The following is a 27,232-nucleotide window of genomic DNA, read 5'->3' on the forward strand; positions in this document are numbered from 1 at the left end:
TGAAAAACTCGGCTTATACACGAGTATATACGGTAATTAGGTGATAAATTTTCTTCTAAATGTGCCTTTCACAGCATGAAACTCTTTTTCAGGATTTCTCATCCCTTTTGTGTGTATACTCACAAGATATTGTGATTTAGTGAGCGTTGTATGTATATCTTTATAATTTCTTTTATGGTAGATGATTTTCTCCAATCCTGACATAGAAATTGTCCAAAACGTATCCCAGTAAAAAATATTTTTTTTAATTTTGCATTGATTTTTTGCAAATAGGATAAGATTTGATACAAAAATGTATAACATATAAAATGATGAATAAACAAAAATTAACTTCTTGGGTTCAAAAAATCAGGTGGATTCCTACCAGATATTCTTAGGTGTTGCGCAAGGTACAATTCTTTGCAAATCCCAGGATATTTGCATCATTGCTTCCTCCGAGTATAAAATCCTGGTAGTTGATTCTTATATCACCCCTTCAGTTCTCAGGCCTTATTAACCGACGCATTTCAAACTTCCTGGTCTTTTTCAAGGTTATCGTGTCGGATAATAAGGCCTAATAAAGCCCTTCGACAAACAAGCGGCCTTCTGTTACAGCCAAATATTTCAAATTTTGACTCCTCAGTCCATAGCACCTGCTGCCATTTTTCTGCACCCCAGTTCCTATGTTTTCATGCATAGTTGAGTCATTTGGCCTTGTGTCCACGTCAAAGGTTGGCTTTTTAGCCGCAATTCTTCCTTGAAGACCACTTCTAGCCAGACTTCTCTGAACAGTAGATGGGTGTACCTGGGTCCCACAGGTTTTTCCAGTTATGAGCCGAAGCACTGAAGAGCAGTACAATAATGAGGGTCTGCAGGCAATGTATGACCCATTCGACTGCTAATATTTGACTATGGAGGTTGCATGGCTGTATGCTTGATTTTATGCGCATGTTAGCTTTCAATATTCTATTTAGTGTGTTTGGCCATTTCACCCACTGCTGTCTTTATCCACTGTGTTTCAAATGTTGATACTTGAAGGCAAGAAATGAGGATCCTGTGCAATTGGATGGATTATAGGTGTATATATTTAGATATACACATTCACCCGTTTCCTAGCTGTAACCTTGCATATTTTGCATTTCTGAAAGTCCATGTTAGCACATTTTAGGTTGTCTATACATTCCTAGAAGCCGTAATCTGGATAATCTTCGCTTTCAAGTGGGTCATTGTGCATTTTATTCTAGGTGATCCACAGCTGTGACTAGCTTAGCTTGGGTTCAACTCATTAAAAATTATAATTGGATGATAATCTTGATGTGAATTCTAGTCTGCACACGATCCACCTTTTTCCATTATATTTTTGAATGTTAGAAATATCATTTTCATATTGGGCATCTTTTTCTGTATTTTGTAAACCTGTCCTGTTTCTCTTGCCCCTGGTTGCACAGCTTTGTTATGGTGAGTCACATATGACTGTTTGAAAGATCATCACATGGGCTAATATTTTTGATGTCACCAAAGGTGTGTCCGTGAGTTGTCATTATAATTTTATCATATAAAGGCTGTAAATTGGTGGACCAGTTCAATAGATAGTTCTGCGGTTTCCTCTTGTAGTCAGTGTCCCAGATGCTCCTTACCTCCACTTCATGGTGTCCGGGGGACGGCTTGTGCAGTCTGCTTTGGAGTCCAGCTTAAATTTGGGTGCATGCGCGGATTTGCTGTGGTTCACCAATGTAAGTTCATTTATTTATGTTTTACACCTTATGGCTCATCCAGGACTCGCATCAGGAACATTGACTCCACATACAATATCTTAAAACAAAAGGATTATTTACTCTCATCCTCAGAATAGGATTTCTCTATCAGAGATAGTCAAACTCTTCTGGATATATAGTGACTGTGACTATATGTATATATTGGAATATATATATATATATATATATATATATATATATATATATATATATATATATATATATATATTTATTTATTATTAGATTTTTTTGCATATACCAGAAGTATGAATTAAGTGCATCTCTCTACCATGTGCTTAGTTACTGAGTGACTTTACCTACATACTGGTTGTTTATACCTATACAGATTATTTTTTCTGATGATAAGTATTCTGGCCAGGGCTTATATTGTACCTTGTCATATGTATGTACAAACCCACTTTATGAAATAAAATATTGTCTTATATGCCTTGCTGTGGTCCACGGTTACATTTACACATGTCCCCTACACATCTATTCACATCTCTTCTATTAGTGCCAAGGAGATCCTACTTTACTATCCTGTCTATCAAGGTACAGGGGGTCACTTGTACTTTCCTCATTTAGGCAGCTTTCCTTTACCATTCCTACAAGGAAGCGCATTAACCTGGTCCCGTATTTAACACCTCTGTCCTGGAGTTTGTGTTTTAATGAATTGTATGTAGGTACTGAATGTTGACTTTTCTGACTTTAGGTAGTAAGCGGTGCCTCCACCTGAATCTTATTCTGGGGTTCTCAGTGACTTAGGAGACAAGTATCAGGGGTGATTCAGGAAGATCACCCTCCCCTATGTGGCTCTCTTCACTATAAGAAATCACGCTGACAGAATGTGTAATGGAATAACTTTAAGAATATTATGGCAGTATCTATTTGCCCATGTATTTAACTCTTAATTATTCCTCATAAGCACTGACAGCACTTATACTATATATCTAAGCAGGATTTGCTAAGTAATGCAACAGTATATCATATTATCTCAATACATATGTCATATAGATACCTATGCCTATAAACAGTATTTCTTATATACTCAGTTGAGCATAGTTAATAATGTTCAATTCAAAATAAGTATAGTTCATTTACTTTCCCCTAAGCATATGCATGTATTCAAAGATGTCAGACAGCCTTGACATTTATTAGCAGTGCTGTCCATAAACAAATGTGACAATTACAAAAGGACATAACGATCCACACAGAAAATCAATACAGCTAGTCCATATGAGTTTCATTGTTAACGTTCAATAATAATTTCTATTAATATTTATTTCTGTGGCAAATTTGTAGATATACGTCATCTTATCTTCAGTCCTTTTGGTAAACTTCAAGACATTATCGCTATTCTCTGTTAATGATATGAAACGTAGGGATCCAAACATTGTTTTGTAGTTTGATTTCATAGTGGATACTATTCCTCGGTAAAGTACTGTATTTTTCGCTCCATTAGACGCACTTTTTCCCCTCAAAAAAGTGGGGGGAAAAGTGTGTGCGTCTTATGGAGCGAATACTGCAAAAAGGAGTACTAAAACTTCTCCACTTACCAGAACGGAACAGTTCTTCAGCTACATTGTAGCTACCCGGACAGCTGAGAGGTGCGCACCTCACTACAAGTGGAGCTCCGGATGCTGAGACCGAAATACTGATGAGTGGACAACTGAACTGTAAGTATTTTACTTAAGAAGGAGTGGCAATTGCGGTTCACAGCTGCACACAGACACCCGAGGAAGCCGCGGAACACACAGCGCTCACTCTCCACAGGCACACAGCGCTTCCATCCACTCGCAGCCGCTTCAGGAATTCCCACCTCCCACACCAACTACCCACTTCAAGCAACTATAGGCGCCAATCGGGACACTACATATCCAGGCACCAGCAGACTTCAACACAGAACCAGCTACAAATCGCACTCTCTACAAAAAAAAAGGTAATTGCAACTACATAGACACACAGAGGTAGCAGAAGAATCAGACGCTACACAGCCATCCTTGGCTAACATCAGATTTTGCAGTTACCAGTGACACCCTATTGCAATTGTCAAGAACTTATGCAATAATTGCCCACTTAACATATTGTCACTATATACCACCATTGCTATATTGCTATATTGTTCTATTGCTATATTGTATTTTTCTACATTTATTCCATTATTTCTTTCATTATCCACTTAATACCCACAACAGCTATCTCATACCACATTTGAGTATTCTCCTCTGTACTTGAGCGCCTGTGGACCACTCCTTCTGCACTTTAACTAGGGGACTGGTTACCCCTGTCCACGGTGCAGCCCGTACAATCTTATCAGAATATTTTTTTTCCTGTTTTCCTCCTCTAAAAACTAGGTGCGTCTTATGGTCAGGTGCGTCTTATGGAGCGAAAAATACGGTAGTTACTTTCTACAACCTTGTAGGTTTGTTTTTCTAATCAAGACGGTGCGAGTTCGCTATTTAGCAATATATTTTTTATCACCTTTATAGATTTATGGGACTTATCTGTATGGTGATGGCGTATTTTCAAAGATTTCTAAGGAGTGGAGCTTACCATCTGATTTCCCTTTAACAGGCCTGAAATCATTTACATATATACAATTTTACGATCTGCTAGTTTTGTCTTTGGTCTGTGGTAGGAAACCCAACATAAACATGGGCACCATACGATAACACCCTTGCTGGAATCAGATAAAAGACTTCAACTCTGAGACAAATCAATATTTTGCCCTACTTCAGTGTGGTACTATCACGTTATTGGTCAGTAGTTGGCCTACCATTATGTATCTATCTGTATTTTCTGTTTCTTTATGGATGTATGTACATAAGGATCGTTCATGTCGAGGGATCCATTTTCTTTCACGGGCCAGAATTGAGATATTTTATTAAAACAAAATTTGTTTAGATTTTATATTCTACTAGGTTTGAGGAAGTGTATTCCAAGGTCATAAGCTCAAAATTATAAAAAAAACAATTTCTAAAATATTTATTTCTTTATGCTCCTTTTGGGGGACACCGGGCAAATTGGTTTATAGAGTAGGGACAGGGCGATCTGGCACTTTAAGAACTTCAGTCAAGTAGTCCTAGCTCCTCCCTCTCCTCACTTCTTGCTAGCATCAGTTTAGTTTAAGTGCCCGGCGATCAGGCTGTGCGTTTTGTTTTTCAGTTATTTTATTTGAGTTTTATTTCTTTTCAATTGGAGGCTTCTGCGGTCATGTGACAGCTGGCAGGTCACAGAGCCGCAGCTGTCATTTTCAGCTGTAATCTGTACTCTCAGTGCACATCACGGACGACTGTGCCCTGTCTGGAGAGGTGCCATGGAGGTGTAAATGCCAGACCTCCTCTCCCAACGTCTTCCTAGGAGCCGAGCACAGTCACCGCAGGCTGTGCCCGTCCTCAATTGCTGTGCACGCAATTAAGCTGCAGCTACTGCGTCAGAAGGGATGGCAGCATGTAGGTGTACCCTCACCTATCACAGTGCTGGGTGAGGGGTTGGGTAGAAATTGTGTCCCCTAAGCAGGCTGTCTTTTAATAGAAGCAGCCTTTGGGTTGATTTAAAAAAAAAAAAAAAAAAAAAAGAAAATCTCTTGCTTAAGGGGAGTGGATCAGGCTAGGGTCACTAAGATGGTGAGCCCTGCTTGGCACTGAATTGATTGAGGGGATTGTCCTGATGGACGCTTGCAAATTCAGTGCTGGGCCCTGGGGGCGAAGTGTGTTCCTCTATTCTTTCTCCTTCCTCCTTGGGGATCTCTCACTCCTTTTTGTGCAGACAACAGAATAGGCAGCCATTTTACAGCTCCATCTTCTCCCTTTTTCTGTCCTGTGTCCTGTAAGGTAACGGGTTGCAAATGGTTGTTTTCCAGGGTTTTATCTTTTAGGCTGTGGGGCTGTTTGGCTGTATTGTAGACTCACTCTCTGTGCTAGATTTGTGTGTTGCTTTTCTTATATGCTGTGATTTTTTCACTGTTTATTTGACTGTTATCTGTGTGTTTTGTCCCATCTGTTAACATGTTAAGGGAAAATCCATGCCAGTTAAGTCTGGGGTAACTTCTATTATGAAGTTCCCCTGTGCCGCCTGTAGTGTTAAGTTACCGTCCGTACAGTCAGGCGGGGGTTGCCTTGTGCAAAGCCTGTCAGTCTCTAGATCGCATTCTGCGTGCACCAGCAGGTGATGGTTCTGCCCGCCTGGGCTCGGTCTCTTTCCAATACTGTGGCTGACTTGCTCATTTGGTGCGGTCTTAGTTTGTGGGCGGTACTTCTTCTAATCCCCCTTCCTCTGTGGCGAGTGATGTAGATTCTGGTTCTCTAAGTCAAGCAGCGGATCTTGTAGTAACGGCCTGGGGTCGGCTTCCTCAGTACAAGGTTTAGTTACAGTTTCTTCCTCTTTAGAGTGGATATTGCAATCTTCTACATTGTCCTCCTCACGTAAGCGCAAGCAGGTGGCGGTACCCCTGCAGGCAAATCGGATTCTGACTGTTCTAACCAGAAGGAGGGCGAACTAGCGGTGGATTCTGACATGGACGCTCCTTCTGTGGTGGAGGAGGTTCATTCTGTTCGTCAGAGTGTGGAGGAATTAATACAGGCTGTGCGTCAGGTACTTGATATTCCTGAAGAGACTGTTCCTGACACTGCAGAGCCTTCTCTTTTTGTGTGTCAGACAAAGAAATCTTTCCCAACTTCTTTCCAATTGGAAGATTTGTAGGCTGAACCTTGGGCTTCCCTAGATTGGAAGTTCCAGGTGTCTCATCAGTTGCAGTCATGTATCCCTTTCCTCCTGAAGTTCTTGCTAAATGGGAAGCGTCTCCATGTGTGGATGCTGCTGTTGTAAGGTTGGACAAACCTCTTCCCAATGCAGTGACTTTTAAGGATGATGCAAGCTGTAAGGTTGAGGCCATCCTCAAGTCTATTTTCATGTTGGCGGGTGTCTCTCTGCGGCCCGCCATGGCGTTGCCGAGGGTCAACAATGATGTAGAAAGCAGGTCAGAACAGCTGTCTGAAGGTTTGTTAACAGCGAGACAGTCTTCTGAACTGTTTCCGTTCATGGAGGAAATTCAGAGGGCATCAGATTTTTGAGGGGAGGCGGGACTGATGGGGGCACATATATCTGCCTCTGCGGTTTCGGCTAGTTGGACTCTCTGGCTTAAGTCCTGGGAGGCTGATGTCTCAAGAACCTTTTTAGACTCAACAATTCCTTTTTCCGGGGGTGTTTTGTTTGGCCCTCAGCTTGGTTCCATTATCAGTCAAGCAACGGGAGGAAAGAGCACTTTTCTTCCTGTTAATGCTCTTAAACAAAGAATGTCCATGTTCCGGTCCTTTTGGTCTTCAGGCAGGTCTCATTTCTTCGGGAGTAATTATTCGGAGGGCGAGATTCACAAAAAGGTTTGGGTTTTTATTCCAACCTTTTTCTGGTGCCTAAACCAGACGGCTCATTCAGACCCATTCTGAATCTAAAATCATTGAACACCAAAGTCTGAGTGCCCAGGTTTAAGATGGAGTTTTTATGGTCGGTCATCCACAGCATGGAACAGAGAGTTCATGGTGGCTTTAGACATCAGGGATGCCTATCAGTTTGCTTAGTTTCATGCACGAGAGCTCCAGTTGGAACTTCTGTCAAAATAGAACAAATCCCATCTGAATCTGTCGGGCCAGGTATTCCACCTGTCTCTGCATGTGCGTCAATCGCTTCTTTGGTGGTTGCAGAAACAAAATCTCTGCAGGGGTCATCCATTTTCGATCTGGGATTGGACCTTGATCACAACGGATGCCAGCCTTCGGGGTTGGGGGGCCGTCTGTCTTCATGCTCGCTTTCAGAGTCTTTGGACTCAGAAGGAATCCAAGCTTCCAATCAATGTGTTGGAAATGTGGGCAATGTTTCATGCTCTCATGAGTGCGAACATTTGCTGCATGGAAGGGCGGTGAAGATTCAGTCGGACAATGCCACAGCAGTGGCATACCTCAGTCACCAGGGCGGCACCAAGAGTCCCTTAGCCATGCGAGAGACGCACAAGATCTTTCAGTGTGCCGAAGCTCACGTTCCGTCGGTCATGACCATCTTTATTCCCAGAATAGAAAATCGGGAAGCCGATTTCCTAAGCAGTCAGACTCTGCATCTGGGCGAATGGTCGCTCCATCAAGAAGTGTTTCGTCAGTTGGTGGACAGGTGGGGTCTGCCTGATGTCGATATGATAGCGTCTTGGTTGAACCACAAGGTCCACCTCTTCTGCTCCCACGCGAGAGACCCTCTGGCTGTCTCATTAGATGCCAAATCTGTTTCTTGGTGGTACCGCTTAGTATACCTCTTGTTATGCACGTTTTGTCACTATCCAATAACGATTGTCGAATCTCGACTCGACTAGCCGAATAATTCAAGCGAAATAGTAAGTACAGCCGTTACTTATCACAGGCGCTCTGGATCCAGTGAACAGTCATTCAGGTCTGGTCTGTGGTCAAAGATGACTGTCCACTAGATGAAAAGCTCCTGCTTATATGCAGTCAGAAGTACAGTAAAACAATGCAGATGGTGTGGCTTGCTTCTCTTGGTTCAGGCTTCAGGAGGGTCCAGGGTGTTGCAGATCATAGGCTAGTTCAAACCAAAATATCCAAAGGTGTTCGGACTTTCCCGCCAAGAATCCAGTCTCAACTAGTCTATTAGCATTTTATAGTCAGCATCACTTTAAAGGTTTTAGTCCCTAACATCAAGTATGCAATGTGCGATCTCTTGGCCGAATGAACCGGACAGCTACTGATGAATAGGGGATTAAAATATCAGACATGACACCTTTCCTTTAACCTGAACCATATGTTTTACAAACATGCATATAACTTATAATATTAAACATGAATACTACTATATTTCGATATAAATATCTGTGTTGCAACTACAATTAATGTGTAACATTTACAGATGTGCGTATTTGTGCGACTGTATGTAAATGTGTAAACGCTGTTATTGCCACGTGTTGCAGCTGCGTACGTCTTTCCACGCCGTAGCGTGCTCTACGCATCTTTTCAGACAAAGACAACCAAGTTTGCTCGATATTAATTGAAATGACTTTTTCCAATTTGCTGACGTCGACACTCTTCCCACTGGTAGCTATGCTTCCACGGGTGTTAAAAAAAGGTAGAGAGAGGGTGTTCCAGTCCTTCTGGTAGCGCCGGATTGGCCTCGGAGGGCCTGTACACCAACATGCTCTCCATGGCAGGAGGTCGGTCGTGGTGTTTGCCGCTATGCACAGACCTATTTACTCAAGGACCCTTTTGTCATTTAGGTTTAGAACGTCTGGATTTAATGGCGCAGTTGTTGAAGCCATGATCCTGCGAGTTAAAGGTTTTTACGAGCGTGTGGTGCAAACCATGCTTTTGGACTTGGAAACCGGGTTCAGCAAAAATCTATCATCGAGTCTAGAGGGCATAAATTGTCTGGTGTGAAAAGAAGGGGTATCTTACCTCTTATTTTCGTTTATCCAGGTTACTTATGTTCTTGCAGGATGGGCTGGATGTGGGTTTGTGCCTTGATTCTCTTAAAGGTCCGGTATCAACCCTATTGGTCTTTCAAAGAAGACTCGCTGTCATGCCTTATGTGCACAGTTCATTCAGGGGGTGCTCCATATGCAAACTCCATATGTTCCTCTGGTTGCACCATGGGATTTAAATTTGATGTTGAATGCTTTACAGCATCCGCCTCTTGAACCATTGAATACGGTGGAATTCAAATGTCTCACCTGGAAGGCAGCATTCCTTTTGGCCTTATCTACGGCAAGTAGAGTTTCAGAGCTTGCTGCTTTATCTTGAGGTAGACTGTGGCATTTAGACAAGTCTCCTCCTTTTGTTTTCCATGAGGACAGGGTAGTTCTTTGAACCAAGCCTTTTTTCCTCCCTAAAGTAGTGTCTGGATTTCATTTAAATCAAGACGTCATTTCTGCCCTGTCTTCGTCTAGAAGCTTCGGAAAACGCAGCTTATATTTGTTCTCTCGATGTCGTCCAAGCATTTATGTGCGTAGGACTCAGGATGTTGTTTTCCCTCTATTCCTGTTTTACTTTTTAGCTCTGCTTTCTGTGGGCTTGGTTAAACATAAACTGAGGCTAGTAGGAAGTGCGGTATAGAGAGAGCGAAACTAGGGCTTCGTTAACTGAAGCTCTTAAAGTGCCAGATCACCCTGTCCCTACTCTATACCCCAATATTCCTGGTGTCCACCAATAGACTAAGAAAAACGGATTTTACGCAAGAATATAAATCCTATTTACTTAAATTTTAAAAAAAAACCAGAAAACTTTATTCCTTGATGTTTTAAGACTGTCCATATCAAGTTTAAAGTTGGAATCTCTTTTAGTTAGTTCTAAAATGTAAAAAATTTAGAAACTGATAGTCTTTGGCTAATATACTATTATTGTTTATATAGTGCCACCATATTGCGCAGTATATATAATATTGTGATCATTCACATTCCTTGCTTCATTGAAGCTTAAAGTGTAAATTTCCTAAGACAGGCATATACACACTAGGGTCCATTTTAGTCAGAAGCCAAACGACAGATCTAAATGAACTGTAAACCTAAAGGCCAAGTTGACTTATATAAATGGGCAAATTAAAGGGTATTTCTCTTTCATCCATCTGGGGGACACTGCTTTACCATGGGGTTGAGTAGGGAGGGGAGGAGTCTGGCACCTAAAGAGTTAACTTTTTTCCTGCTGACAGCATATCCCTCCCACCAATTCCCCACATACCTCAGTTTGAATTGGGTGCCCTAGGAGAAGGGCTGCGCATCAGAAGAGCTCCAAGAGACAGTGAACACTGTTCACTGGTAATAGGTTTTTTCTTTGCTTTTCAAAGTTTTTTTTCTTGATAGCAGCGAGAGGCTCTGTGTACAACTGAACTGACTCGTGGGAGAAGCGCCTGTCAGCTGGGGGCGGCCCCACAGACAGAGGAGGTAAAATGCTTCTCACAGCGGGAAGCAGTCGGCAAGAGACTCTCCCCGCTGATAGCAGGACGGGCGCTGCCATTAGGCAGAAAGCGCCATTACTGCTGCCGTTCCCCGGAAGCCAGCTGGAGCATACCAAGTCCCCTCCTCCTATGGGATGGTAGTGGGTACTTGAAGGATGGCCCACTAGTGATAGCGCTGTACGGGGAACACATTCTAACAGGATTTCCCCTAAATACAGAAAGGGAAAATCGCTGTTAATGAAAAACACAGAAGGAGATTCCAGTGGTAGGGGAATGTGTTTGAGGAACACCGCTTCCCCCCCCTGCTGAGTGAGTAAGTGGAAGATCCCTTTTGGCGCCAAAGTTCAAAAGGAGGACAGATGCAGCAGTCATTTGGAGAGAAGTGCACTGTTGACACATATCTTCCCCGCTAAGTATCACTTTGTTTCTTCTGTGTATGCATGTGTATTATAAGACTATAATGTATTGAGAGAGCTTTAGGTTAAAGAAAACTATAAGCTCCCCAACCTGTCTTATTTAATCAGAAATACTATGATATGTTAAATAACCTAGTCAGTATTTTCTGATAAACATTGTGGAAGTGTTTGTGCGTATGAAACGTGATTTTGTTTTTTCCTTATCTTGTCATGACTGATAAAGGTAAAACAACTTGTGCCAAACATATGATCTGTTCAAGTATTCTGGGCAGAGAGCCATCAGGGGGGAGCTGTGTAAGAAAGCCACCCCTCCCCCTCTGCTGAGAGAGCATGTGGAGATTCCCTCTGGTGGGAAAGGACACAGCAGCTATTCGGAAGGAAGTACTGCTGCTGACACACATCTCCAAACTGCTAAGTAGCATTATTCTATCTATGCTGAATAGAGAAGTATAAATATTGTGGGCACATATACTAGGGAGAGCTTGATGTTAAAAAGATTACAGCTCTCCCTTCTGAAAGGTATCTTGTGTGTTTATGCCTATTCTGTCTATACGTGACTTTATTTTTATTTCTCTTATGAGGGCTGATAAAGAGTAAAGCAACACGTGCCAAATAGATGGTCTGTTTCAAATGTAATGCTAAATTGGCTTGTGAGCACTGACCAAGAAGCAGGTGCTCTGTGCTAATTGCAGCCATTCTAATGCAGCTGTCAGCCTTGCTTTGGCTAATTATATCTTATACTCTCTATAGACTGATAGAGAAGTATGGATTCTGACCACAATTTGAGAGAAGAGCATAATGTTTATAATAGATTATTGCTCTCTCAGGAACAGCAATACTATCTTTGGGTGTGCTAGCTTGTTTTCTACTAAAAATGTGAGGAAAACAGAGCAACATGTGCCAAGTGTTTTTCTCCCTGTTCCAAAGGCAATGCTAAATCAGCTGGTGAGCATTTGGAATCAGGGATGCTGTGAGGATTGCAGCCAGTCTGGAAGGTCTACAGCTGCTCACAGCCGTCCCTGGGCTAAGTATATTCTATACTCTCTATGTAGTGAGTCTACTGATAGGGAAGTATAGATTTTGACTACATTTTGAGGGTAGAGCATAATATTTATAAAAGATTATCGCTCTCTCATGTACGGAAATACTATCTTTTGACTTGTTCATAGATTAATTAGTATTTCTGGGTGGATACCTTCTGTATGTACCTGTATTTTACTATGTGGTGGCTTTGTTTTCTACTAACAATGTGAGAAAAATAAAGCAACATGTGCCAAGTGTTTTTCCCGGTTCCAAATATAAGGCCAGGTTACCTGGTGAGCATTAGGATCCAGGGATGCTCTGGGCTGATTGCAGCCAATCTGAAGGAAAACCAGCTGCTTGCAGCCTTCCCTTGGCTAAATAGATTTTATACTCTCTATAGGAGATAGGGAGGTATAAGATTCTGAGTACATCCGGGGGGAATAGCATAATAATTATAAAAATTATTATTGCTCTCTCGTTGACAGAAATACTATCTTTTTTTGACCTGTTCATAAGATTAGTTAGTATTTTCTGTGTAAATATCTGGTGGTAGTTGTAGTTCAGACAGCCCTTTCGCGTGGGCGGGTCTGGCAGAGGCCAGACTACCAGTTCAAGGGCCGGGGGAAGCAGGAGACAGTCCCTTCCCTCTGCTTAACCAGATGGTTCGTTCAGACCAGTGCTGAACCTCAAGCAGTTAGATCTGCATCTGAGAGCAGACTCCTTTCGGATGGAATCCCTGAGAACGGGCATAAATGGCCTGGAGACATGCCAATTCATGGCATCTATATACATCAGGGATGCCTATCTCCACGTTCCGATCTGAGAGGGGCATCAGCCTTTTTCTCAGGTTTACGATAGGCACAGCTCACTATCAGTTCAGAGCTCTTCCGTTCGGGCTGGCCACAGCCCCAAGGGTGTTTACAAAGATTATGGCAGTTATGGCGGCACTTCTTCACTCCATGGGGGTGCAGTTAGTGTCTTATCTGGACGATCTGTTAGTCAAGGCTTCAACAGCACAGCTGTTGGAACAACATCTTCGCCTTACGGTGAGGGTGCTGGAACAGCACGGCTGGCTCTTGAATATAACAAAGTCACAGATGGTCCCTCAGCTGGTGGATGTTGGAGGACAACCTAACAAAAGGCAGATCCTTTGCCCCGTGGGCTTGGGTCCTGGTATCCACAGACGCCAGTCTGAGTGGTTGGGGGGGCAGTGGTCCTTCACCTAAGGATACAGGGCCTGTGGTCAGAAAGACAGTGGGGTCTTTCCATAAATATGCGGGAGCTCTTGGCCATCTGGAAGGTGCTACAGAGAGCTCAGAGTGTTCTTCAGGGAAGGCCGATCCGCATCCACTCCGACAATACCACGGCAGTGTCATACATAAACAAGCAAGGAGGCACCAGGAGTGCAGGAGCCTCCCTTTGAACCTCTACTCTCAGCAGAGTGGCGGTTCTTGACCTGGAAGACAGTCTTCCTGCTCGCCATTGCCTCGGCTAGAAGGGTCTCCAAGCTGGGAGCTCTATCTTGCAAAGAACCTTATCTGGTCTTTTATGAGGACAGAGCAGTTTTAAGGACTATTCCGTCCTTTCTCCCTAGGGTGGTCTCAGGTTTCCATGTCAATCAGGAAATAGTTGTTCCGGTGTTCAGAGAGGAACCTCTGACTCCAGGAACAAAAACAAATAAGTATTTGGACGTAGTGAGGGCATTACGTATATAGGTTAAGAGATCTGCAAAGATACGCAAGACAGATTCTCTATTTGTATTATTTGTTTTTTCTAGGAGGGGATGGCCAGCATCTAAGCAAACTATTGCCAGATGGCTTACCCTGTCAATTAAGGAGGATTATATTGTATTAATCTCCCTGTGCCGAAGGGGCGGCACGGAATGGAGCCACGGTGGACCAGCTGTGCAGGGCAGCCGCCACCTGGTCCTCGGTCCATACCTTTACGAAATTCTACCAAATGAATGTATTTGCGTCTGGGGACACCTCCTTTGGCCGTAGTGTTCTACGTGCAGGGAGATCAGAGCGGTCCCACCCTTCAGAGGGATTGCTTTAGTAAGTCCCCATGGTTAAGCAGTGTCCCCCAGATGGATGAAAGAGAAAACAGGATTTATACTTATGATAAATCTTTCTCTGAGTCCATCTGGGGGACACTGCGGTCCCCCCCTTTTTCTTTTCTCTCCACTCCCCCCTCTGTTGAGTGGTGTATCTTGGTTGATTGGCCTCTCCTCCTAGGGCTTTGGTAATTAAACTGAGGTATGTGGGGAATTTGTGGGAGGGATATGCTGTCAGCAGGAAAAAAGTTAACTCTTTAGGTGCCAGACTCCTCCCCTCCCTACTCAACCCCATGGTTAAGCAGTGTCCCCCAGATGGACTCAGAGAAAGAGATTTATCGTAAGTATAAATCCTGTTTTTTAGATAGTTACAACACTTCCATTTACATGAATTGTGGGGGCCACTTGTCGGGACCACCTTTCTCTGCAGAATCACTGAGAAAATTGAGCTACTACAAAAGCGAGCCATATTTACGAGTATGCTGAAGCAGACTTCTATGTTGACCTCATCCCTTGCAGTGTCGGCACTTTGCTTCAGTTCCAGTGGTATTTATTATCTGTGAAATATAATTTTGTTGGTCGTGTGAAAATGTGGCAAGGCGTAGGACTGAGACAGTCCCATGCTCATCTTTTAATATGGACCCCAACAGTTGAGAGGTGTGAATACTTTTTGAAAATTGTTTAAAAAGGTAGTCTGTGTCACGATTCTAGCGCATATAGTGGATTCTCTTTCGCCAACCTGAATTAACACAGGCAGTAAGAAGTGTCTGGGTAATGTTGCCGCGATTGATGCACAACGACTGTGACCTTGGAATGCACATGATCATTAACAATATTGAGGTAGACTGTGGCATTTAGACAATGCTCAAATGGTATTATGGGGCTTAATGTTTGCCAAGAAAGCAATCCCCACACCATTTCACAACCACCTCAGGCCTGCTCTGTGGATGCACTGCAGGATGAATCCATGGATTCATGTTTACGCCAAATACTGATCCTACCACCTGCATGTCGTAGTAGAAATCGAGATTCGGCAGAGTAGGCAAAGTTTTTTCCAGTCTTCAACTGTCCAATTTTGGTGTGCTTTTGCCCACTGTAGCCTCAGTTTCCTGATCTTGGCTAACAGGATTGGAATCCGGTCTGCTGTAGCCTATCCACTTCAAGGTTCAAAGAGCTGTGTGCTCAGAAGTCTGAGTAAACTTGTTAATGATAGATGTTAAAACACCCACTCTGGTACCAACAATCATTCCAGTGGCACAGTAACATAGATCACATTTCATCTCCATTCTGGTGTTTGCTCTAAACAATAACTGAACCTTTTGGACATCTCTGCATGTTTTTATGCATTGAATTGCTGCCACATAATGTGCTGATTAGATACTTGCATTAACAAGTAGGGGTAGAGGCGTACCTAATAAAGTGACCACTGAATAATGGTGAGTTTTATATATGCAGTGGCCCTTAAAGGGATCTTGGTCAATCGTAATTAATACACTGACAACTAATACTGAATTCAAAACTTCCAGATAGCAGATCTTTGTTGCTAGGTTGGCTAAGTGCTCATGTGTTTTGTGTGTGTGTGTGTGTGTGTGTGTGGGAGTGGAGTCTATTTGGCAGCTGTTCTAACTATTTTCATAGCAATCACTCCCTAAGTGCGTTAGACCCACAGGCATCACCAGGCCTTGATCATAACAGAGCTGTGTGAGAAATCCGCCCTTCTGTATCTACATTGTCTATTGCAAACAAAACCAGAAAGATTGTTTGTGGCTACAGCTTTATCATGGAAGCATGGTTTCCAAGGTAAATGTTGCTACTAGTCCCATAGTTTCTTGTGTAGCTATAAAACTGTTCACATTAGCTAGGGCTGCATATTACCTCAGTGGTTTGGTTTTGAGCTAACATTCTTGGTTAGAGCTCACAACTTACCAATGTACAGTAAAAGTGAAAATACAGATAAATACATTCAGACAGTGCAGGCCATTTATCATATTTGGGGCCCATTGTTGTAATGGGACCAGGACAAAGCCAGGTATGTAATGAAGCTGTGAATCGGTCCAGGCTCTCTAGTTGTGGGGCAGGTTGAGGAACTTGGGGGGGCTGCTCCTTCATTGGTATAGTGCATATCAACTGTGAATATACTCCATGGGAACCATGGAGTATATTGCACTTATGCAATTTTCAAATGCAGTTTGCAGTTTTACATTTGTTTTAATGTTTTAACTCTTTTTTTCAATATAATTTTCAAGAAGGAAAAAACAGTGCAGATCGGGTGTTTTACATAGAATAGCAATAATATAAGGTCACTTCGCATACGACTGAGCAATTTCTTGTTTCAGTCTTATAGTGAATATATTCGTTTGATACCAGTTCAATAAACATTCTAGTGAATAGTGATTATGTTCAGCATTTATAGATGATATATATAAGGGGAGGAAGCAGTTGGGAAGGAGATATATGGGGGAAAGATGAATAATTATTGGGGAGGGAGTGAGAAGATTTGAGGTGGGGGAGGATGGACGCAATTTCAAGGACATTCCGGCTTGTAGTGTTATATGTTTTATGAAGTGTCCTGGTAACGATGTGGCATAATATGAATACTAGGCATCCCATACACAATGGAATTTCTTGACTTTATTGTTTTGTTATTTGAAATTATATCTTCCAGTTGCATGATATTTGGTGTTTTGCAGCACAACATAAGTGTATAACCTTTTCATGAGATCTTTGCCTATAGCAGCCCCTTTTCCAAGGAGCGTGATATGTTCCGGAGTACTCTGTTGTCCCAGGTCTTAACTGGTGTAGTAGAGGCTTATTAAATAAGTTATTGCTAAATGGTGTAGATGGAACACAGAAGGAGGTTTTAGATAATAGTGAGAGCAGCAAGATACAGGGTGGGCAGAGATCTGTAGCAGAGTATATAAACAGGCTAAGGTCAGGTCTGGCTGCATTCATTAGAAATACCGGTAATACAGACTGAGGTCCGGACAGGAAGAGGTCAAAAGCAAATCCAGATAACAAGCTGTGGTCAGGGGCAGGAGAAAAGCAGCAAAGTTACATAATAGTCCGGGTCACACAAGCAGCTCAGTTCACACAGATTATTCAAAGCACACTAGCTAAGCCTAAACTATCACCAGCCCAGGTGATAGATGAGAGGGGTTTTTTATTTGATGGGCAACCAATGAGAGGAGCCCAGCCTGGTTAATTGCACTGGTGCAGAGGGCTTTAATGAGTAAGATTTGCTAGGCAGCTGCTGGACGCAGGGAGACTAAGTGAAAAGATGCTGGTTGTTATTACCTGACAACCAGCTGGCGTAGAGGCGGTTATAAAACACCCAATTGCGGTTGCCAGGCTTGACAGACAGTGCTGCCCGCCGCTACTATTGACTCTTGTCTAATTAAAATCCCTTAATGACAGGACCCTCTCCTTTTGTATCTGAACTGGCAGTTGTGCCCAGTTTGACGCACACAATACAAGAATGGATTAAACTTGTACAAACTGTCCAAAACTTAGCTTATAAATATATTTGAATCTCATCACACAAATTGAACCTCTTCACATTGTCTCCAGAAGCAATGTTATTTTCTTCCAGATATTATTTCACATTAATCCCACAATTTATTGAACTTCAGTATTATGTAAATTCAGATTAGTTGAAGGAATATCTAGCCAGTGCAACTACAACAGATTTGGCTTCTTCTAATTAGTGATTTGATCTGTGGAGACCGAGGTGGAACAGACGGTGTCATCTCTTCAGATGATTGGGCTCTGCATTGCAGACTGGTCGTATGATTTTGCTACATAGGGATCATGTAATTTAATTATTTGTGAAGTTCTGACATATTGTTAATAGCATGGGAGTATTAAAGGGGGGACCCTATAATATGTCCATTTTTGGTATAATATGTAAATATGTAATTTCAGGTGCCGAATTTTCATCATATTAAAGCAATGAGCTATCCTGGTTATCCTCCAATGGGTGGGTATCCTCCAATCCCTACAGGTAAGGAAAAAAATAAACCTATCTTTTATTTTATAGTTTTTCTATCTCATAATTAGTTAATTTTATAAGTAAAGTATGTTTGTGTGTGTGTCTCGAGTGACTAAAGGTGAAAAAGTATTTCATTTAAATCTCTATTTTTATATATCCGGACTATTAGGACATAGTTCTAAAGTTCTAAAATTTTTATAAATCTAATCTCATGGGACAACCCATAACACATTTTACTTTGTCATTATTTATTCAACAAAAATAAGCCAACAGGAACAAACCATGTCTGGAAAAAGTAGGAAAACCAAGCACATTGCATCATCACAAGCTACTTACCATCCAGTGATCGTCACCGGACCCAACACACCTGTGTTTCTTCTAGCATTTCCCTCCTGTGTTTCTTGTAGTATTTTCTTTCCCCATTTAGAATTATGCCTCACTACCCTTCTGCTTCTTGCCTAACTACCTTATAGCACTATACCCTACAGTTATTCCAATAAGATGTCTTCTCCTCTCCCTTCCCACCTACTCGGCTTTCACCAAAAATTATCTACTTGTGCCTTGCACTTACTTCTTTTCCTCTTTCCCTCCCAACATTTTCTCCTGTCTCCATCTATCTGTCACCTCTTGTCCCTCACTCCTGGTATCCATTAGTACTACCTGTATTGTCCCATCACCGTTTATCCCTGTCCCCCTGTCTCTTCCATTTTTCCTTTGCCCCCCTCCACCTACCACTGTTGATTCCTCCACTTTGCCCTCCCAATCGCTGCCCTTACCCACAATCTCACTTTGTCCCAGCTGTGGGTTGTGCCTCCACTATCTTTGGACACCTCCCTAACCCCACCACCCACTCATTGTTCACCTTTCGCCACTTACAACTTTATCCCCATCCCTCCTCTTAAATTCTCCCCCTTTTCCAGCGCACTGTGGAATGCCATATTCGTCTGTAACAAGCTAGCTCCCGTCCTTACAATAAGGTTTCCACCCTCTCCACTCCACCAAGACTGCCCTCAACAAAGTGACTAATTATCTACTCTTGGCGAAGTCAAAGGGCCACTTCTCCCTATTCTAGCTCCTTGACCTATCTGCTGCATTTGATACAGTTCACAATCCTCTCCTTCTTAACTTTCTTCATTTCCTTGGCCTTAGCGTCTGTTTTTTCCTAGTTTATATCCTACCTTACTGATCGTTCCTTCAGTGTCTCTTCCTTTGGTGCATGTTAACCTGTACCTCTGAGAGGAGGTGTAAACAGAGCTTCGAGGAGCAGACAACTTATCTGCTCCTTCTGCCGTCAATATCCCCTCCATGCCGATGACACTCTAATCTACCTTTCTTCCCCCGACCTCACTCCTCTCTCATGTGTCCCACTTCTTCTTCTGTCAGTTGCACTTGGCTGGACTCTGTCTCAATTCAACATCCAAAACTGAGGTAATCTTTACACCGACAACTGTCGCATACCCTCCTCCAGTCTCCCTTAAGATTGATGGTGTTGCCTTCTTCCCTGTTCCCCAAGCTCGCTGCCTGCAGGTCATCATTGACTCCACCCTCAACTTTACTCCATGCATACAGTCCAATACTGTAACCTCCAGCTTAACAACGTTGCCAAGATTCGTCCACACTCTTGTCATCTCCTGCCTTGTTAATTGCAGTTTCCTTCTCTCTGGCATGTCTGTCATACATCTGTCCCTCCTGCAATCTGTCCTGAATGCATTGTCTCAACTAATCTTCCTCTTGTGCATTCCTCTTCCTCTGTGCCTCTCTGTGCACTATCCCTTCCATAATTCAATTCAAGCTGCTTTTCCTCACCTGTAAAGCCCTCTTTGATGCCCCCCCCTCCTACATCTTAGACCTTGTCAAGAAATACTTCCCTACTCCCCCACTCTGTTCTCTCAATGACTTTCGCCTCTCCTTCTCTGCCATCACCACCTCACACTCCTGCCTTCAGGACTTTACCTGTACTGCTCCACTACTTTGGAAGCCCTGCCTTACTAGACTCACCCCAAACCTCCAATCTCTGAAGCACTCCTTGTCCACTTTGCAAAGTTTCCTTTGTTCTAGTTGTGTCTTATAATGTAGTTGCATTCTCTATTGTTTCCTCGTGTATTGATTTTTCCTGAAACTATTGTTGCTTTCTCTTGCCACTTCTTTGTATATTGCCTTGTTTATACGTTATGGATTGTACAGAGCTGTGGATTCTGCTGTGCCTAATAAGTAAAAATAATAATGACGATCAGAAGAACCTCATACCAACTTTCAAGCATGGTGGTGGAGTGATGATAATATGCACCCATGTACCCTGGAAGCCTCACAATTCTTGAGTACACCATGAGCGCTAAGAGTATACTATATGGACATCTAATTGACAATTGAAGTTTACCTTCATTGGATATTGCGTCAGGACACTGCTCCGAGACACACCACAAACTGTACAATTGAATAGCTTAATAAAAGAATCAAGGTTTTTGAATTGCCACATCCAAAGTTCAGGTCTTAAACCCGTTGAGATGCTGTGGTGGGACCTTACAAGAGCTGTGCATAAATCAATGCCCTGAAACATCAAGTTTTGCCTTTAAAGACATTGCTGTTTTAAATTTGCGTTGCAAAGTCGACGAATATCGGTGACTTGAAAAAGCACAATACATTTACCCCTCCAGGGCTTGATGAGGACTAGATGGTTAACCATGTCCTGATATGTAAATACACATATCTGAAAGAGGGTGTACTTTCTTCATATTTTTTTTCTGTTACAGTCAGGCCAACACGTTTCATCACAACCTCCTCCTTCTACCTATGTTCAGCTGCTTTTCTTGTTTACCTGCCTGTCTAGACAGAAAGACGCTGGGGTTACTATGCAGCAGTGCTTTTATCTACTCAACAAAAAAATACATAGCACCTATATTTGCACAGACATTTGCACCAGGTTCAATCAAATATTACTGTCGAAAGTAATTATGAATATGCATTTTTCCAATTTTATCTTACTGTTCTTGTTTGCATTCTGCTAGTGGTGACATTAATAGAAATTCATTGGTGTAACCAATTATATTATGATAGTTTAAGCGATAATTTAAGACAAAATCTAAACTAAATGTGAATTTTAGCCAAAATCTAAACTAAATGTGAATTTTAGCTTTACAAGCTACAGGGGTTATGTTTTCTCCTTGTTGTTCATTCTTCTATTACAGCCAATAATCCATGGGGCGCACCCAGCAACCCACCTCCCATTGGGCTGGATATGGCAGGCTTCTCTCAACAATACAATCCTCAGCAGTATGTGGTGAGTGCCAGTTTATAGCTTGGTGCAATAAAATTAAATTTACATTTAATCATCTTTAAAATAACATATTTTACATTGGACTAAACACCGAAAATGACATGCAGATTAGGGTAAATTGTATTATGTTATCTTAAGGTACCCATTGCATGATGCTGCATAATTCATAAGTCTTAGTTGAAGAGTATTCTGGAAAGAGATAATACGTTTTTATACGGTAAAATGTGCTTAATGATTATATAATATCCAATTACATTATGTCCTTTTTTTTATAGACTGGGCCAGGCTTTCCATCAGCAGGATTTGGAGGAATGAACCCACCACAAGGAGTATATCCACCAGCAGGTGGTGGGTATCCAGTTCCACCAGGACCTGGGTATGGGGCACCGCAGCAGCCTCAAGCACCTGGATTTGGGGCACCGCAGCAGCCTCAAGCACCTAATTATGGCATGTACCCTGCTCCAGGTGGTGGACAACAACCAGGAATGCCTGGATTTAATTCAGGATACCCAGGCCAGCTGCCAGGGCAACCAATGCCAATCCCAGGCCAGCCTCCAATGCCAACACCTGGTCAGCCTACAATGCCCGGACAGCCTCCAGTGACATACCCTGGACAGCAGCCAATGCCAAGCTATCCTCAAGCTCCAGCAGCAAACCCCTCTATGCCACAATATCCATATCAACCTTCAGGAACACCCAGCATTCCTCCAATGATGGTAATGTATGATGACAACTATGGGTAGCTAACATTAGGTTAGCTAATCATTAATATTTTTTACAACTTCTTTGGAAACACTCCTGTTATAGGGAAATACTCCTACATCTAGGAGATTGCAGATAGTCCAAAAAATGTGCATGGTGGAAACTGTGATAAGGTCTATAAATTTAAATTTGAGATACATTTTTAGATACTCTACATTGACTTTCTCAAAATTGTTGAGACGACACGTGTTTTGTGTGTTTAAATGTTTTTGTTACATTGCCGTAGAAAAAATAGAAACGCACTTTCCCATAAATGTGGAACATGTGTCCCATTATAAGTATATGAACGACTTGGGATTTCTAGAACTCCTAATTAGCCTGAAAATTCAAGTCCTGTTGGGGAGAAGAAAAGATTGTGCGCATCCCTGTATTTCTCTTCTCTTTCCCTGAATTTTTGCACATCCTCACATTAGACATTGCAGACTGTTTTCATCCTCAGACGCACAATCTTGGCATGCAAATCCATGTACTGATACACAAAAACTGCTGCATTTGTGCTGAAGTAGGCATGTGACATCACAAAACAGCATTTGCTCTGTGCTTTTGGAAATTTGAGTACCTTTCCCTTGGTGTTTCCCTGATCTCCGTATATACAGCTCATTTTGAGAGGCATTCTCTTAGCAGGCCCCACCCGCAAAAAAACGAGATTTAAAAATGGTATTTTTAAGTGATTTGGGTTTTTTTATGTTATAAATAAAAATTAATAATAATAATAGTGGACATTTGAAAGGTATCTGTTTTCTGCTGTTGGTTTTTATTGTGCAGGTATACATTTGTAGTCAGATTTACTGTATACTTAGAGTAACTTGTTGTCTAAATACCTCAGTAACTTTTAAAATACTGTCAAAGTATATAATTATTTAAATAAGAGATTGTCCTAACAATGCCACATTTCTGAGCAGGTTGCGAAACGAGGCACTATTACAGATGCACCAAACTTTGATCCGCTCAGAGATGCTGAAGTGCTCAGAAAGGCTATGAAAGGCTTTGGTAAGACACTATAAAAGCAATACAAAACTACGCCCTGCTTTAGAGCGATCACTTCCACTGTGCTAAACATAGCATAATAACTTTTTTTTTTTTAGTCTGGAAAAATGTGCATGGCAGAAACTGTAACAATGTCTATAAATGCAGGTCCATCCTTAATTTCAAAGCTTCCGTTTTTTTCTCCCAAAACACTGCTTGGTTATGGTTAATTTAAGATCTAAATTTAACTTGAGTGAGTGGACATCTTCATGGTCTTTATTGCATATTATTTGTTACATGTTTTGGTTACATTGGTGAAAGAGTACTTAGAAATACATTTTCCCCAAAAAATGCATGTGGAAGAGGCAAAATGTGTCCCCTTATAATTATAGGAGAGAATTTGGGATTCCAGCAGCTCTGGTCAGAGAATTCAAGTCCCTTTACAGGGAAATGGATTTGCTGCTATCCAGAAAATGGGACATGCCTTCCTGAATGTACCAGGTCATTTAAATGATCCTGTCCCGCAAAATCATGTTTTTTGCACTCCCATGTCTAATTTGGCAAAGAACGCCCTGGATCTACCCATGTCATCCCAGCAGACAGCGAAAACCTTGTCTACAAACCCAACACTGCCCTGTACTTTTGTAAATGACCCCTTTTCATGTTTTTTAACTTTTCATTTTTTTATTGAGTTTAGAAAGAATTACACAACAGACATAGCAATGGTTACTGGATACAATCCAAGACATCAAAAAACTGTACAATCAACATTGTACGACCCCTTTATGTTTAAACTGTCTTTGTTTTCTTTTTTGGGGGGTGTGAAACCCCCCAAAAAACTAGTCTAGTCTGTTCAAGCCTTTTAGCTTGAACAGACAGGCTTTAATTAATCATCTAAATTAATAAGATAAGAGAATTAAGTTATATCATTTATTTCCTATGCAAGTCCTCTGCCAGGGATGTTATATCAGAATCTGGATGTGGAATACCATTAACATTAGTTTGATTGTTATACATCTTTCAACTTATGGGCTGATTTGCTGGAAATCTTGGAGGGATTTTATTGTGACTATATCTTTATGTGAACTTCTGTATATTTATTTAAGCTACATGGACATACAAATAATGTCTATAAACGGACTAAATAAATAAGTGATTCCAATTATACAGTTTTTAGTCCCAGTGCTTTTTAAATGTTTGGTTTTAATTACCAATTTACCAATTTCTGAGGCCTATGTATTATATTTAGTGAGATATAAAAATATTTTTTGTATATATTATCTCTGGTTTATGTATCCTGCCATGGTTTTCTTTGATTTTTCAAGTTAAGGACACTCCTATATATCACTATTCAGTGCTGCCTTTTTTTGGTTTGTGGTTCCTTTTGATTAGGGGCTAGCAATTGGTCCTGCTTTACAGCAGGGATTTATGTTTGTTTGGTGTGGTGCTGCCCAGTGAGGGATTCCTTTTTTTTTTTTTTTGTAATTAATAAGTGGGCCTACATTTAACGCATCTCTTTACAAATGTTTAATGGTTCAGTTCGGTCCCTGCTCCAGTCGAGCTTTCAATCTGTTTTCTCTACCAGCTTATTAGTTTCATTCACATTGTGGTATTGAACAAGTTAAAACATGTCTGATCCATCTGACTTTGTCCTTATTTTTGATTATAAAACTGCCTTTTTTTAATTGCTCAGTTTATAGGACTTTGCTCATAGTGAACATTTTTTTGTTCGCCATTACCATTGTTTTTTCTACTCCTGAAAGAAGTCCTTCATATGTCACAGCAATGTTACTTTTTGGGATAAATGTTTTGCACAGATAAAACTAAATTTAAGATAAATGAAATGTTGCATGTTACTGAATACTGTTGTTAAACCTCTGCATGACAGGAACCGATGAGCAGGCCATTATTGAATGTCTTGGAAGCCGCTCAAGCAAGCAGAGACAGCAGATCAGTTTGTCCTTCAAAACCGCTTATGGAAAGGTAAGTCTGGAACATGCTCAATTACTGGTTTTCTGTTCTTTTTTTATTTTATTTTTTTCAGAACAAAGTTTACTTTTTAAAGTACAATGGAATAAATCTTATATTGGGTATACTAATTGTCATGGTCTATCTTATGTGTAAATCGCATGTGATTTATTTTTTTTGTTGTTTTTTTTTTTTACTGCAAATGTATAATAGAAATATAGCATGTGCTGATGTGCCATAACAGTGACATCTAAGCTCATGAAAAATCATATTAACAGATGCTTTGGCTTTTGGCACTCTTCATTTGGTGATCCACTCCTGGTCTTATACAATATGCCTTATGTGCAGTGCATAGCACAGCAAAACACACAACCTACTGCCCTGAGCACCCAAAATACAGATCACAATCCTGCATAACCTTCTCATACCCACAATAGCCCTATGCCCATTATTACTGGCATTGCCCAGCATAACAAACTGATGCACATCACATATCCTATGTGGTCACCATAATCCTATGCTGACCACATACAGCCCTATGCTTTATGACCACCACAATGCATTGTACATTATATGCTGCCCAATGGCCTACATAATGGCCTCATGCTCACAACATACAGCCTTGTGCGCAGATGAACTTCATGCTCACCATCACAGCCTGTGCCTAGCTTAATAACTTCATATCTACTACAGTCTCATGGCCATTATTACACCTGTGGCAAACATTACAGTCCTTTGCACACCAGTCTTAATGTCACAACATATAGCTCAGTGCTCATGTTTAAAGTCTTTTTTCGTCCTACCCTGCATTTCTCCAGTCTTATCTTTCTTCCCCTCTTAGTGCTAGTTTTCTCTGCACATTTATAGAAATCTCAGAATCCATGTCAAGAAATCACAGGTGGCTCCAGTCAGTTAACCTAGTGTATTTTTAATAACGTGAAACCACAAAGTTGAATCCGTTCTGACCAGTGTTTTCAGTGAAGATGAAGCCAGCATATAGGGATAACATTCTCCAACATGCCACAGGCTGGACAGCGCTGTACTAGACCAAGGTAACTTCTTTCCTCTGTCGAAACTCGTGTGATAATATCATCAGGGCTTACTGACAAAAAAGCATAGAGAGGTGATTTTAAGCTTGGACTAGTTTGTAATTGTTTCATGCAGTGCACAGGAAGTAGGAGCTGTCGGTGGACCACCTGGTTCCTATACAGATGAAACCTAGAGCAACACACGTCCCTGGATTTAAACATAGCATGCAAGGACACACATTTATGTATGTAGCAAAGGCACAACTCAACAAGATATACTTTTGTCTTTTGATTGTGAATGCATTAAAGAATTTCCAAGAACATTTATACAAAAATTATGATTATATTTTACATTTTGATAAATTTGTTAAATTTTCAGTAACTTTGTGAACCATTAGCATGATACAAACACAATCATATGCCATTAGGTACACTCTGGCTTAAAGCCTAGGAACAAATAATTTGAACTACAGGCCCCATCTAGTCTGCCATATTATGGTCAGACCCTATTTTATTTTTCCAGACTTAGAATATGCTTATGTCGATCTCAAGCATGTTTAAATTTACCTACTTTATTAGCCTCCACCACCTCTGTTGGAAGCTTATTCCAGCCATCTACTACTCTTTCATTAAAATAACTCTTGCTCAAATCGCCCCTAAACCTACTACACTCCAGTTTTCTTGCATCTCCTAACTCCTTCCTCTGAATGCTTTACTCCTCTGACTTGTTAAACCCTTCATATGTTTGAAAAATTAAATCATATCCTTGTGTGACAGGATGGACTTATGCTGCCAACCTTTCTGGGGAAGGTAGTTTACATATTTGTCATGTCTTTCCGCTTACAGTCAGTAACTTGTTGCTGACCATTTCTACTGCCACTTTCCCTCATTGTCTGTACGCGCTAACTGCACACCAGTTGCAGGAGAGCAGCCACTGCCACCACCAGACTCGTTTGCCGGCACCTAGAACTGCTTATATCTGGGTTGTGTGTGTGTAGCTGCTGCAGCAGCTTTTCCTACAACAGGTTGTAAGGTAGGAGGGATATCAGACTCTGAGTTCAAAGGACAGCCATGGAATGGA

At 41.5% G+C, this 27,232-nt stretch overlaps 1 protein-coding gene across 1 annotated transcript in view; it reads left to right on the forward strand.

Annotated features, from left to right (window-relative positions):
• The window catches only part of ANXA11 (annexin A11), a 75,864-nt gene that overhangs the window by 19,160 nt on the left and 29,472 nt on the right, over positions 1-27,232 (forward strand). The window contains exons 2-6 of the mRNA XM_075217125.1: positions 18,087-18,165; positions 21,339-21,430; positions 21,703-22,143; positions 23,092-23,179; positions 25,044-25,138. Coding sequence (XP_075073226.1) covers positions 18,114-18,165; positions 21,339-21,430; positions 21,703-22,143; positions 23,092-23,179; positions 25,044-25,138 — 768 coding nt within the window. The 5' untranslated portion in view covers positions 18,087-18,113. The remainder of the gene's footprint in view (positions 1-18,086; positions 18,166-21,338; positions 21,431-21,702; positions 22,144-23,091; positions 23,180-25,043; positions 25,139-27,232) is intronic.

This window comes from Mixophyes fleayi, chromosome 6 (genome assembly GCF_038048845.1).
Source record: "Mixophyes fleayi isolate aMixFle1 chromosome 6, aMixFle1.hap1, whole genome shotgun sequence".
Classification (NCBI taxonomy): Eukaryota; Metazoa; Chordata; class Amphibia; order Anura; family Limnodynastidae; genus Mixophyes; species Mixophyes fleayi.